Source organism: Canis lupus, chromosome 20 (assembly GCF_011100685.1).
Source record: "Canis lupus familiaris isolate Mischka breed German Shepherd chromosome 20, alternate assembly UU_Cfam_GSD_1.0, whole genome shotgun sequence".
Taxonomy (NCBI): Eukaryota; Metazoa; Chordata; class Mammalia; order Carnivora; family Canidae; genus Canis; species Canis lupus.
The window spans coordinates 5,151,955-5,167,919 of record NC_049241.1 but is presented as its reverse complement, the minus strand read 5'-3'; the positions used below and the strand labels follow the sequence as shown (position 1 = coordinate 5,167,919).

The window sequence follows — 15,965 nt, the reverse complement described above, 5'->3', positions numbered from 1 at the left end:
GGAGGTTGTACTGTACTTGATGCCCAAGAAGCACAACTCCATAGTGAGATTCCGAGGCAGGTTTGTTCTGGAAAGGATTCAGAAGGCAGGACTGCCTTTGGGCAGGAGGCTGGAACCATGTGGGATTGGTGCAGATACCTGAATTCGCTGAGGTGAAGCTACCGCAGAGTCGGTGGAGATTATCTGGATGCGCGGGGAGGGGCTGGTCATCCCTGGAGATTCCGGCCGAGAGGTCTGTGTCCGTGGTACCTGTGGGCGAGAAGTGGGCTGGATCATAGGGGGCTCAGGAAAATGCCAAGTGGTGGCTGAGGACCATGCCTCTTGCTTTCACCGTGGCTTTGAATAATAAACTTGAGTAGTTCTGGTGTTTGGATCCAGAATGACAAAGAACTAATGAGATATTGCCACAGGATGGCTATAAGAAAATATAATCCTAAAAGAACAATTTCTAATGTTGAAAATGCAAAAACAAACAACTCCCCCCGAATAAAACAAAAAAAATTCCCCAAAAAACACAGATTTTTCAGATCTGCTTTATACAACTTTAATAAAATAGCTACTACAGTCAACTTTTTAGAAATGATCTTTGAATGCTTTCACTGTCTCCAAAACCAGCTGTGAAACACTCCTCTAAGATGATAGTTTCCAGAAGAAAGGCTCTTAAACACCACCAAGGATGGCAAAAACAATCAGCGCTACACTGAAAAACTACTTGTGAAAGAATCCTGGTAACCTCCCGCCCCCCCAGTCCCACTGGGATGGGACTGGGAGAAGCCCATCTATTATACAAAGGTCTAGAACTTAGGTATACCTACCAAAGGCAAAGTTCAAGGTTCTGAGTGGTCATCTAGGCATCTGAAGTGGGCAGATACTATTTTTCCTTGAATAAAAGTATATCATGGGGCGCCTGGGTGGCCAACCGATTAAGCAAATGACTCTTGATTTTGGCTCGGGTCATGATGGTAAGATAGAGCCCCTGGTCGGATTCCACGTTGGGGATGGAACCTGCTTAAGATTCTCAAGATTCTCCCTCTTCTTCTGCCCCTCCCCTGCTTGCACATGCTCACTCACTCTTAAAAAAAAAAAAAGAAATCATAAGAAAACTACAGACCAATATTTTTATGAATATAGATGTAACAATCCTACATTAGCAAACTGAATCCAGAGGCATATAAAAAATTATACACCATGAGGGTGTCTGGGAGGCTCCGTTGATTAAGTGTCCATCCACTTTCAGCTCGGGTCATGATCTTGGGGTCCCTGGATTGAGCCCCTGTTGGCCTCCCTGCTCAGTGGGGAGTCTGCTTCTCTCTCTGCCCCTCCCCCTGCTCATGTGCGTGCTAAGTAAAATCCTAAAAAAAAATTCTACATCATGACTATATGGGATTGACCTCAGAAATACAAGGTTGGCCCACCACATGTATATACACTATATTAATAGAGGATAAAAGCCTCAACATCTCAACTGCCACGGAAAAACCATTGGACAAAAATCCAATACTACTTCATAATAAAACCATTCAACTAACTAGAAACAGAAAATAAGTTCTCAATCTATAAAGAGTATCTATAAAAATACTCACAGTTAACACAATACTTAATGGTAAAAGACTGGTAGCTTTCTTTAAAAAAAAAAAAAGATTATTTGAGAGATAACATGCACAAGAGTTGGGGGGGAGGGGGAGTGGGAGGCTGGCAGAGGGGCAGAGGGAGAGAATCAACTAGGTTCCACACCCAGCACAGAACCCTCATGGGGCTCAATCTTATGACCTCAAGATCATGACCTGAACCGAAACCAAGAGTTAGTTACTTAATCAATTGAGCCACCCAAGCACCCTATTACTGAAAGCTTTCTTCCTAAAATCAGGAACCAGACAAAGATGCCTGCTTTTGCCATATGTACTCTACATTGTATTAGAGCTTCTAGCCAGGGCAATTAGGGAAGAAAACGAAAGAAAAGCATCCAGATTTGGAAAGGAAGAGAAATACCTCTATTCATAGATGATATGATCATGACATGACATAATCATACAGAAAATCCTAAAAACTCCAAAAAAACTATTAGAGCTAATACACGAGTCCCAAAGTTGGAAGACAAGATCAACACATAAAAATCAACTGTATTTCTATTCATCAGCAAAGAACAACCAGAAAATGAAATTAAGGAAATAATCTCACTTACCATAGCATCAAAAATAGGAATAAATACCTCAAAAGGGTAAGACTTATACACTGGAAACTATGTAACATCATTGAAAGAAAGAACTAAATAAATGTAAAGATGTCTGTGTTCATGGATCAGAAGATTAATACTGGTAAGTTCGCAAAACTACCCAAGTTGATCTATAGATTTAGCTTAATTGCTATCAAAATTCCACCTGCCTTTATTGCATAAATTGACAAGCTGACGCTAAAATTCATATGAAAATCCAAGGGATCCAGAATAGCCAAAACATTTAACTGTTTTGAGTTGGAGGACTCACACTTCCTGATATCAAAACTTACTACAAAGCTACAGTAACCAAAACAGCATGGCACTGTCATAAAAACAGATTATTTAGACCAATAAAATAGAAAAAGAGCCCAGAAAAAAATTGACATATACGGTCAAATGATTTTCCACAAAAGTGCCACGACAATTCAATGGGGAGAAGAGAGTCTTCAACAAGTGGTGATGAAGCAACTGAATACAATACATATAAGAACGAAACTGGACCCCTAATACTATACAGGAAAAAATCAATTTGAGAGAACTCTGGAAAGATGGCAGAGTAGGAAGAACCAGGAATCTGTCTCCCCTACTAAACCTTTACTGTACTGGTGGACTCTGTCTGATATAACTATTTTGGGACTTGGGAGTCTACTGGATATTGAAGACTTGCAACTTCAGGAGAAGGTTTGAACAATAAACTGTAGTTAATTTCTGTCAATTTCAGCTTTTAGCAGGGTAGCAGCAGCCCATCCTCCATTTCTGCTCTGAAGTTAGCAACTGTGCATATGTTCCTGAAATAGCTTGACACAACTGTGGCAGCCTACATGGGCAAAAAGGACCCTTGTCCTCCAAATATTGGGATGTGCGCTCCAGTCGCTGATTGCTACTTCTGATCACAGAGGGACAAATAAAGAGGGGGCAGCCACTGTTGCAGTTCATCCCCCTATTGTTGCAAGCCCGTCCAACTCTAGCTTAAGTGATTTCCAAGGCTGGATTATTTCTTCCCAAACCAGTTTTCTTTCCTCTTTTGGAATTTCAACCATTAAAGACAAGGACATTCAAAAGCAAATGCATATACAGGGAAAATTAGAAAGTGGTTGTAACATACCCAGGCAAATGTACAGGTCTGAGAAAAGACCTTAGGAAACCTTAAGCTTATACATCAGGATGATCCTTGGTACCCACACAGCCTACAATATTAAAAACAAACAAACAAACAAACAAACACACATCCTGTATGAAAATCCTGCAATCCTAGGAAGAGGGGAGATTGATTTCCAGAGTTACCACATCATTGGATTCAAATGGGCAAAAACTGTACCCAGTTCTTACAACAACAAAATCACAAGGTATACAAAGAAACAGGAAGGTTAAAAAAAAAAAAGAAAAGAAAAGAAAGAAAGAAACAAAAAGAAACAGGAAGGTATGAGCCATTCAAAAGAAAATAAATCAACACAAACGATTCCTTAAAAAGGTCTGATGTCAGGTCTACTGGACAAAGACTTTACAACAACTTTCTAAAAGTTACTCAAAGAACTAAAGGAAGATGTGGCTGAAGTCAGAACCAATGAAAAGATGAAAAAACCTAAATGGAAACTAAAAAAATTCTGTAAAAAGTACAATAACCACAGCACCTGGGTGGCTCAGTGGTTGAGCATCTGCCTTTGGCTCCGGTCATGATCCTGGGGTCCCAGGATCCAGTCTTGCATCATGTTCTCTGCAGGGAGCCTGCTTCTCCCTCTACCTGTGTCTCTGCCTCTCTCTGTATGTGTCTCATGAATAAATAAATAAAATCTTAAAAAAAAAAGCACAATAACCAAAATGAAAAATTCATGAGTGGGATTCAAAATCTGATTTGAGGAAGCAGAAGAATAAAAAACCTTGAAGATAGAACAATGGAAATTAGAATTTGAAAAACAAAACAACAACAAAAACATTGAAGAAATGTGACCAGAGTGTTAAGGGGCCTATGGCACATCAACAAATAGACCAACATATGCACCGTGGGCGTCCATAAGGAGCAGAGAGAGAGAGAGAGAGAGGCGGGGAGAATACCTGAAGAAATAATGGCCAAAACCGCCCCAAATCTGAAGAAAGACATGAATATAAATACCTGAGAAGCTCAATGCACTCTAAGTAAGAGGAACTCAAAGACAAACTTTCAAAAGACAAAGAATCTTGAAAGCAGCAATAGAGAAACTAATTCTCACATACATGGGAACCTCAATTATATTACTTGCAGATTTCTCATCAGAAACTCCAAAAGACAGTCGGTTGATATATTCAAAGTGCTCAAAAAGGGGAGGGGGACCTGTCAACCAAGAATCTTACACCTGACCAAACTGTACTTCACAAGTGAGGAAGAAATTAAGACATTTCCAAATAAACAAAAACATAATCACTAGACCAACCCTACAAGAAATACTGAAGGGAGGAGTTCTGCACAGTGAAATGAAAGGTCACTAGACAGTAATCTGAAGCTAACCAGAGAAATAAAGATTTCACTAAAGGTAGATACCTGGGTAATTACAAAAGTTAGTATTGTAACAATGGTTGGTAATGTACTTCTTGTTTCCTACATGACTTAAGAGACAAACATTTAAAGAAAAAACCTATTAATGTAAAAGCTAGTACTATTGTTAAGTTTGGTTGGAAACTCCAAATCTAAAAAAGAAAGAAAGAAACTCCAAATCTTGCTTTCCACATAATTTAGAAAACCGAAGCATTTAAAAGAATTATTAGCTTAGATCTTCAGGCACACAATGTATAAAGATGTAATTTTGTGACATCAACAACTAAAAGGGATAAGAACAGAGCTTAAAGAAGGGAAATTTAAAAAAAAAAAAAAAAAGGAAGGGAAATTTTTGTATGTCACTGAAGTTTAGCTGATATAAATTCAAACTAAAATAACTTTAGGATGTTAAATATAATCACCATAGTAACCACAAAGAAAATAGCTATAAAACATATACAAACAGAAATGAGAAACAATTTTAAACATTTCAAAAAAATGATTTAAAGGATTTCAAAAAAATCAACACAAAAGAAAACAGGAATATAAGAAATAAGGGACAGAAAAACCCTATAAGGGATATTTAAAAAAAAAAAACGCAAAATGATAGAAGTTCCTCCTTTAACAGCAATTTTTTAAATGCAAATACATTAAACTTTACATTCAAAAAAGAGATTGGCAGAATGTATAGAAACTCATGTTTCTTCCTCTTTTTATTTTTCCAAGATTTTATTTAAGCGAGTGCAAGCACCCATGGTGGAGGTGGGGGGGCATGGACAGAGGGAGTGGGAGAAGCAGACTCCCCTCTGAGCAGGGAGTCTGACACTGGGCTTGATCCTAGAAACATGACCTGAGCCAAAGGCACTTAACCAAATGAGCTACCCAGGCACCCCATACAAGAGACTCATTTTAGAAAGAAAGACCAAATAGATTGAAAATGAAAGGAAGGAAAAAGATATTCTACACAAATAGTAACCAAGAGAGTACAGGTGGCTGTACTACTATCAAACAATTTAGAACAAATTTTAAAAGGTTACAAGAGGCAAAGGACACAACATATTCAACATATTAACAAAAGATTCAATACAACAAGAACATATAACAATTACATTTACACATCTAATAACAGACTTCAAAAATATGTAAGCAAAGACTGACAGTTTTAGGGAGAAACACTTCTGCAATAATAGTTGGAGACTTCAACATCCGAATCTCAATAATGGACAGAATAGGTAAGGATACAGAGGACTTACAGAACACAGTAAACCAACCATATCTAACACACTACATAGAACAGTCTACCCAGAAACAAAAATATTCAGAAAAATCTCTCAGGTGCACATGGGACAGTCTCTAGGACAGACCACGTGAGGCCATAAATTAGGCTTCAATAGATTTTAAAGGACAGGGCAGCCCCAGTGGCGCAGCGGTTTAGCGCCGCCTGTGGCCCAGGGTGTGATCCTGGAGACTCTGGATCGAGTCCCAGGTCAGGCTCTCTGCATGGAGCCTGCTTCTCCCTCTGCCTGTGTCTCTGCCTCTCTCTCTGTGTGTGTGTCTCTATGAATAAATAAATAAAATCTTAAAAAAAAAAAAAAAAGATTTTAAAGGACAGGTAACATAAAGTATCTTCTCTGACCATAGGGGAATGAAGTTAGAAATCCTAGAGAGGGAACCAGCAAAGTTCCAAATATGTGGAAATTAAACAACACACTCTGTAACTAATGAATCAAAGAGAAAATTATAAGGGAAATCTGAAAAAGCTTACAGATGGATGAAAACAAAAAACTTATAGGACAATGTGAAAGCAGTCTTATGGGGTACATTTATGAGCTATAAATGCTTTGGTTAAAAAAATAAGAAAGATCTCAAATGAACAACCTAACTTTACAACTTAATGAATTAGAAAAAGAATAAAGTGAACCCAAAATTAGGAGAGGAAATAATAAAAATTATACAGAGATAAAAGAAATATAGAAAAACAACAGAGAAAAATCAATTAAATCAAAAGCTGGTTCTTTGAAAAGATCAACAAAATTGACAAACCTGTAGCTAGATGGCCTGGGAGCAGGGGGGCGGGCGGCAGAGAAAAGACTGCAATTACTAAAATTAGGGGAAAAAATCCAATTACTAAAATCAGAAGTGAAGGTGAGGATATTACTATACAGAACTATAAGGATTATAAGAGAATACTATGAACAACTGTATGGTATCAAACTGAATAATCTAGACAAGTCAAAGACCTAGAAACACAAAACCTATTGTGACTAAATCATAAAGAAACAGAAAATACTAATAGTTCTATAACAATGAAGGAGATTGAATCAACTATCAAAAATATCTCCACAAAGAAAATCCCTGGACCTGATGGCTTCACTGGTGATTTCTACTAAACCTTTTTTAAAAAATAATTTTTAAAAAAGCTTTATTTATTCATAAGAAACAGAGAGAGGCAGAGACTCCCTGCAGGGAGCTTGATGCAGGACTCCAGGACTTGATCCCAGGATCCCGGGATCATGTCCTGAGCCAAAGGCAGATGCTCAACCACTGAGCCACCCAAGCATCCCTCTACTAAATCTTTAAAGAAAAAAATAATATTAAGCCTTCTCAAACTTTACCAAAGACTGAACAGGAGCACTTCCTAACTTATTCTATGAAGCTGATACAAAGTCAGACAAAGGCACTACAGGAAAACTACAGATCAGTATCGCTTATGAACTAATGTAAAAATCCTCAACAAAACACTGGCAAACAGAATTCAGCTACATACTAAAAGAATTATACACCATGACATCAAGTGGAATTCATTCCTATAATGCAAGGATGGTTCAAAATACAAAAATCAATGTGATACACCACATTAATAGAATTAAGGGGGAAAAAAATCACACAATCACCTCAATAGCTGGAGAAAGAGCATTTGACAAAATTCAACACCCTTTCATGATTAAAAAAAAAAAAACACCTCAACAAACTAGGAATAGAAGAAAAGTAACTCCACATAGTTGAAATCATGTATGAAAAACTCAGAGTGAATATCATATTCAGTGGTAAAAGACTGAAAGTTTTCCTCTAAGATCAGGAACAAGGCAAGGATGCCTGCTTTCACAACTTCCACTCCATCTAGTACTGGAAGTTCTAGTCAGACCAATTATGCAAGAAAAAGCATCCAAATTGGAAAGAAGTAAAATTATCTGTTTGCAAATAATGTAATGAAGGACCCCCTCCTTCCTAAAAAGGTCTGCTAGAATAAATAAATTCAGCAAAGTAGTAGGATACTAAGTCAACACAGAAAAATCAGTAGCATTTCTATATACTATGAACAATCTGAAAAGGAAATTATTAACAAATTTCATCATGATAGCATCAAAAAGAATCAATTACTTAGCAATTAGGTTAACCAAAGAGGTAAAAAAAAAAAGACTTCTACAATAAAAACTATAAAACACTGGGAAAAAGAAATTAAAGACATAAGTAAATGGAAACATAATCTATGTTCATAGACTGAAAGACTTAATATTGCTAAGATGTCAGTACTACTCAAAGTGACCTACAGATTTAATGTAACCCCTGTCAAAATCCCAATGATATTTTTTGCAGAAACAGAAAAATCCATCCTTAAATTGATATTGAATCTCAAGGGACCCTAAAATAGCCAAAACTACCTTGAAAAAAAATAAAGCTGAAGGACTTACTCTTCCTGATTTTGCTATAAAGCTAAAGTAATCAAAACAGTGTGGTATTTGTATAGACAGACATACAGGTCAAAGGAATAAAACTGAGATCCTAGAAACAAACCTGGCATATAAAAAGACTTTTGATAGGGGTGTCAAGACCATTCAGTGGGGGAAAGGACAGTCTTTCCAACAAATCGTCCTGGAAAAACTGGATACTCATATACAAAAGAATGAAGTTGCACTTTTATCTAACACCATGTACAAAAAATAACTCAAAATGGATTTAAAAAAATCTAATTTAAGACCTAAAATGACAATATCCAGAATATATAGAGAACTCCTAAAACTCAACATAAAAAAACCCAACCCAATTAGAATGAAAGACTTGAATAGACACTTCTCCAGAGTTTACACAAACAGCCAATAAGCACATGAAAAGCCACTCAACATCACTACTCATCATTAGGAAATAAAAATCAAAAGTACATTCAAAATGCCATCTCATACATACGAGGATGGCTACTATTCAGAAAACTAGAAAATAACAAATGTTGAGGAGGATGTGAAGAAACTGCAACTCTCATACACTGCTGGCAGAAATATAGAATGATACAGCCTCTTTGGAAAATAGTCTCACCAATCCTCAAAAGTTAAACAGAGCTGCCATATGAATCAAGTTTCACTCCTAGGTATATACTCAGGAGAAAGGCAAACATATGTCCACACAGAAACTTGTATAGTGAGGCAAGTGGGTGGCTCAGTGGTTGAGCATCTAACTGCATTTGGTTCAGTGTGTGATCCCAGGGTCCTGGGATGAGTTCTGCATCCAGCTCCCCTGCTTCTGCCTCTGCCTGTGTCTCTGCCCCTCTATCTCTCTGTGTCTCTCATGAATAAATAAATAAATAATCCTAAAAAAAAGTGGTATACCTTATGCTATGGAATATTATTTAGTAATAAAAAGGAATGAAGTACTGATACATGCTACAACATGGATGAAATCAGTTACTAAAAACCATATATTTCATGATTCCATTCATATAAAAATGTCCATAATAGGTAAATCCATAGGTATAGAAAGTAGATTAGTGGTTCCCAGAACTGAGGGGATGGGTGATTGGGGAAAAACTGCTAATAGGTATGGAGCTTCTTTGGGGGATGATGGTGCTGACTGTACAACCCTGTAAATGTATCAAAACCCAACTAAACTATATATATATATATTTTTTTTTTTTTTAAAGTAGGCTCTATGTCCAAATTGGGGCTTGAACTCATGACCCTGAGATCAAGAGTCCCATGCTCTACAAACTGATCCAGCCAGGTGCGCCAAAACTATGTAATTCTAAAGGGTGAATTTCATGGTAAGTGAAACAGATCTCAAGTTTATAAAGCATTATCATGACTGATTAATTGCTGGGTGTAGTTATGAAAAATTTTTTTCCTTCATAGCATTAATTTTACAAAAAAAAAATCACATTATAAAGACAATAGAATACAATATTCTCACAGTGATGTTCAGTTTACAAAATGCTTCGTATAAATTAGTTCTCTGCTAAGATATAGCAGGATAGGCAAATCCTGCAAAAATACATCTCCCAGTATCTACATACAAATATTTGCTAGCTCTGTTTATTTGTAATTATGAAGAAAAGACTGGGCAGTTGCTTTATCAGAGCACATTCATTAAATCCTTCTTTAGTCAATGAACATTTAGAATTGTGGTTGAATTTATTATTACCCTGCAAGTTAATTCTACCAATTTCAGATATATGAAATTCTTAACTGATAGAATAATATGCTTTCTGATTTAGTTACTCACTTTACCTGTAAGACATTTTATTTTTTTAAAACATTTTTTAAAGATTTTATTTATTTATTCATGAGAGAGAGAGAGAGAGAGAGAGAGAGAGAGGCAGAGACACAGGCAGAGGGAGAAGCAGGCTCCATGCAGGGAGCCCGATGTGGGACTCGATCCCAGGCCTCTAGGATCTCGCCCTGGGCGGAAGGCAGGCGCTAAACCCCTGAGCCACCCAGGGATCCCCCCTGTAAGACATTTTAAAGCATTCAATATTATATGAGTATATCAGGCTATGGAATCCGACAGACCTGGGCTCTGAAATAAAGTGAACAAGTGACTTAAACCCTCTAAATTTCAGTTTCCTCAAATTTAACATGGACATATTATGACTACTTTAGGAGACTGATGTGAGGGTTAATGAATAATATGTTAAATATTAATTCAACACATAGAAGTTATCAATACTATCATAAACTTCCTGAAAATTTTTCTAAAGCCTGAGTTATAAACAGTGTATAAATATTGCTACTGTAATATTATATTACTGTGATAAACTATAATACTGAGGCTCTCCTTGGACTGAAAATTCTTTTTATTTTCTTATTATAAAAAAAAATATCAGGGGCACCCGGGTGGCTCAATTGGTTAAGGATCTGACTCATCATTTTGGCTCAGGTCTTGATCTCGGGGTCATGGGATTGGCATGTGTCCCCCATCGGGCTCCATGCTTGGTGGGGAATTTGCTTGAGATTCTCTGCCTCTGCTCATGCTCATTCTCTCTCAAATAAGTAAATCCTAAAAAAACAAAAAAACCCTACCTCACATCATATATGAAAATTAGAAAACATAAACGTAGAGCTTCTTAACCTTGGATTCGGCAATAATTTCTTACTGTTACACTTAAAGCACAATAAACAAAATAAAAATATACAAAATAGACTTTGTCAAAATTAAAAACTTCTGTGCTTCAAAGGATACTATATAGAAAATAAAAAGTAACCCATAGAGTGGGAGGAAATATTTGCAAATCACATATCTGATAAGGGATTTGTATCAAGAATGTATAAAGAACCCTTATACTCAATGATAGAATACCAAAAAACAATTTAGAAATGGGCCAAAGGAGTTGAACAAACACTTCTTCAAAGAAAATATTCAAATGGCCATTAAGTCCATGAAAATTGCTCAACATCATTAGTCATTAGGGAAATGCAAATCAAAATCATATTAAGATACCACTTCCCACCCATTAGAATGGTTATAATACAGAATGGTATAGACACTTTGGAAATAAGTATCAGTTCTGCAAATGGTTAAACATTAAGAGTTGCCATCCTATTTAACAATTCCACTTCTAGCTACCTTCACCAGAGAAATAAAAACATCTGTCTACACAAAAACTTATATATAGCAACATTATTTTTATTTTTATTTTTATTTATGATAGTCACACAGAGAGAGAGAGAGAGAGAGGCAGAGACACAGGCAGAAGGAGAAGCAGGCTCCATGCACCGGGAGCCCGACGTGGGACTCGATCCCGGGTCTCCAGGATCGCGCCCTGGGCCAAGGGCAGGCGCCAAACCGCTGCGCCACCCAGGGATCCCTAGCAACATTATTTTTAATAGTCAAAAAAGGGTAACAACCCAACATCCATTAACTGATAAATAAAATATGGTATATACATACAATGGAACATTATCTAGCCATAAAAAGGAATGAAGTTTTAACTCCTGCTACATTGTGGATCTTGAAAACATGATGAGTGTAGAGACCAGGCATAAAAGGCCACAGATTGTATGATTTCATTTATATGAAATGTCCAGAATAGACAAATTAAAAACAAAAACAAAAACCCAAACAACCCACAAAGTAAATAGTGGTTGCCTATGGCTGGGGAATAAGGAAATTGGGGGTAGATGGTTGACACCTAAGGGATTTATAAGTTTCTTTGTGATAATAAAAAATGTTCTGCAGCTACATAGTGGTGATGGCTGCACAACCTTATGAATACACTAAAAGCCATAGAATTATACACTTTAGGTAAACTGCATGATATGTGAATTATATCTTAATAGAGCTCTTAAACTTTTTTTTAATGAATGAAATCAACAAATAAAACAATTTAAGAAGTCGGGATAGTGGTTACCTTTAGGGAGTAGGGTAAGGGCAGTAACTGCAAGGAGGAAGGAAATTCTTTTCTGCCCCCCCTTTTTAAAAATAATTTCTATGGGGATCCCTGGGTGGCGCAGCGGTTTAGCCCCTGCCTTTGGCCCAGGGCGTTATCCTGGAGACCTGGGATCGAATCCCACGTCGGGCTCCCGGTGCATGGAGCCTGCTTCTCCCTCTGCCTTTGTCTCTGCCTCTCTCTCTCTCTCTGTGACTATCATTAAAAAAAAAAAAAAAAACTCTATGCCCAATGGGGGGCTTGAACTCATGACCCCAAGATCAAGAGTCACATATGCTCTACCAATTGAGCCAGCCAGACACCCCTCTATTCCTCTCTTAACCTGAGTAGTGTTTACATGGAAATGTCCTCTGTGTGACAATTTATTGTGTCACACACTTTTGAATTGTGAACTTTTGTACACTACAATAAAGTTTATTTAAAAGAGTAACAGTAGTCAAAAGTATTTAATAGGGTCTCCAAGAAGCTTTCTACGTCACTAAGTCAAAGAGACTGTTTGTTATTCCATGCTTCACTTGAACCTATTATGCATTAACCCTGTGCACCCTACAGCTTGTTGCATGCGGGTTGTGCAGAGCAATCAAAAGTGATTCTGCCTTCAAGCATCTGTTGGGGAAGACAAATGGCAAGAGTGGAAGAAGCACAGATTGGGTGCTAAGACTGCTTTTTGCCAACTTCTGTGTGAGTTAAGTTAAACTCCCTAGACTCTGGTTCCCTCACCTGTTAAAGGATATGCTTGCAAATTTTATGATTCCTTTTGTAGGAGAGGCCCAAGGGCCTCTACAAATTTGCCTGTGATGGGTATGGGTCACATTGGCAATGGGCTCCCAGTAGTTCATTAACAAATTTGGATTAGATGAATAACCCAAAATATCCCTTGAATTTAGCAAAGGAATGTTTAACTCCAGAAGTGACAAGTTAGTGGGGAAATATTTAGGATCCTCCACCCCTGGGACCTTTAGAGAGAAGAAGTATTCTAGTGGCACCAGGGGTAGTCTGACACAATCTGGCTTGAAGGCGAAGCGATTCCATGATGAGACTGCTCAGAAATTCTTGTAGCTGCATGAATTTAGAGCACACATCCAGGTGGGGAATCTACTTTTTTTTTTTCCAAAAGCATGAATTTGTAAGCACACATCTAGGTGGGGAATCTACTTTTTTCCCAAAAGCATATTGCTGAATATCATTTAGCACAGTGATAAAAAGCCAATTTAGTAACAGGACATAAAAATATTAGATGCATTTTTTGACTAGAGGAAGCATCTCCTTTTCATCTTTTCCTGCCTACCTCTTCAGTACCTGATGTCAGTCTTGGCCTTAGCCTTTTATTTTTCACTCCTTCAATCTGCTCAAGTTGCAAAGGATAGGCTCATTAGTTCATACTGAGATATAAATGCCTGGCGACACCCAGGTGTGTGTTATACCCTGGCCAGAACACTTGAATTTTAACAAGAAAATGGCTAGTCCAAAGGACTCAAACCATGAGCAAGCAGGATATGAAAGTACATCTGGACACAGATCTTCCAGGGCATGGTCTCTGATGCACACTTAAAGGGTAAAATCAGCTGTTCTATTTTGTATCTTTTCTAAAGAGTTTAATAAATGCCCTGCTTCTCTGGCCAGCCTTTCCTAATTCCTCAAGTTGGTATACAGGTCCTGTTCTGGGCACCCAGAGCTCCTGCATCTTAACACTCTCCACAAGGAACCTACTCCAACTGCTTGTTTAAGTCTACCTCAGAGGGCAGTGCGAAACATTGCCTACTTCCCCTTTTACTCCCAAGGCCAGGTTCATTTTAGGGCCATAACGATTGCTTACTGAATGAACACTTATTAACTTCAGGAATGAGTAAGAAGTATGTTTTATAGTCCTTGATCCTGGAACTCTGCTTAGATCTTTTCTTCTTTTACTCCACTCTCGTGCCTGTCTGCTAATTAGATATCCTGCAGGTACTGCATAGCACCTGCTTTGGCAGTTTCACTGATACACCTGGGTTTATGAGGCGGCTAGAAAAGTTCATACATCTTCACCCTCGAGTGAGAACCTTCTCTATTCCATCATAAGATGACATTGCTTTGGCAGTTTTTAAAGAAAAAAATTCTTAAGAAAAACTGTGGTTTACATGCTAAAAGACGGACATTTAGATTGAAAAGTATTCACAGCACTAAGCTAAAGAGAAAATATTTAGTTTCTAATTCTATAATTTATTCTGAGTTCTGGCTGCAACATTCCCATGGGTTATTAAGGGCAACCAAGTTCACACCCTGTGGCAAAAAAACAGATCATGCAGACCTAATATGCTACAAATCTCAACCCGGAACTTGGGAACTTCCGATTTCTAAACATTCCCAGTGAAATAATTAACAATGTAAATACCTAAGTAGGGTAAAGGGTTTCAGGCATGGGATACCTTCAGACTGAACTGAATGTACCACATCCTCCTTTTATTCTTATTGCAAGGGACCATTAAATAGTTAAGTGCAGTAAAGGGTCAACCCGCAGAGTTAAGCCCTGTTTGTGCTGCAACTTGCATCACAGAGAGAGGAGTCCACAGAAGCCTGCAGGTCTTCAAAGTCATCAATCCCTTCCCTCATACAAAGGATCAGGTCCTTTATATTATAATGCTAGTTTGTCATGTTCCTAAAAAATAAATTCTCTTGATGACTTGTAAGTCAGGCTCATCTTTATACTGGAGTTAATGAAGGATTCAAACCTGAACATTACAAGTCAGCCTCATTTATATCAGATCAGCCAGTTTTTAAATTTTCCAGTTGATATTGTTTAAAAATATAAAATTAGGGATCCCTGGGTGGCGCAGCGGTTTGGCGCCTGCCTTTGGCCCAGGGCGTGATCCTGGAGACCCGGGATCGAATCCCACGTCCGGCTCCCAGTGCATGGAGCCTGGTTCTCCCTCTACCTGTGCCTCTGTGTGTGTGTGTGATGACTATCATAAATAAATAAAATTAAAAAAAATATATATATATATAAAATTACCGCCCTATATTTCTTGGCACAAAAACAAAGATCCAAACAGTCAACAATCACTACCCACATTATATATATATAAAAAAATGAGGTGTTTAAGAGCAACTCTCTGTTCATAAGGCTAAACTGTTTAAAACAACAAACAAACAAGCAGCTTTTGCCCCACCTGAATTAACCCAGCATACTCAAATACAAGTTCCTCTGAAGACCTTGCTGGGTGCTAAGCATAGCAACACACACTAAATTGAATTCCTTCAAAAATACTAATAGGTGTCTAAAGCCACTGCTATTTTATCAACTGCTCTAAAAACAAGTACCTATGAAATACACTGCATTACAAGGGAGCTTCCCCCAGAAACAGAATGAGAACAAAATTGCAGTCTTGTTTTTTTTTTGTTTGTTTTTTTGTTTTGTTTTGTTTTTTCAGGACACTTATACTTACCATGCCAATGGCTCCCTGCAGCTTTATTTACATTTTTCCTCAGCAACCTCCCAGGCCAGAGAGCCCAACCAAAAGGGCCAAGGGTTGGTTGAGGAAACTCAGGCATCTGCTTTCAAACTGCCAGTACAGATTCCATTCACCAAAACCAGACAGAGCTGTTTA

General features: G+C 37.7%; 1 protein-coding gene across 9 annotated transcripts in view; it reads right to left on the bottom strand.

Annotated features, from left to right (window-relative positions):
- The window catches only part of NR2C2 (nuclear receptor subfamily 2 group C member 2), a 97,937-nt gene that overhangs the window by 45,727 nt on the left and 36,245 nt on the right, over positions 1-15,965 (bottom strand). For all 9 annotated transcript variants that reach the window (XM_038565575.1, XM_038565567.1, XM_038565574.1 and 6 more), the window contains one exon: positions 139-249. In XM_038565575.1, coding sequence (XP_038421503.1) covers positions 139-210 — 72 coding nt within the window. In that variant the 5' untranslated portion in view covers positions 211-249. The remainder of the gene's footprint in view (positions 1-138; positions 250-15,965) is intronic.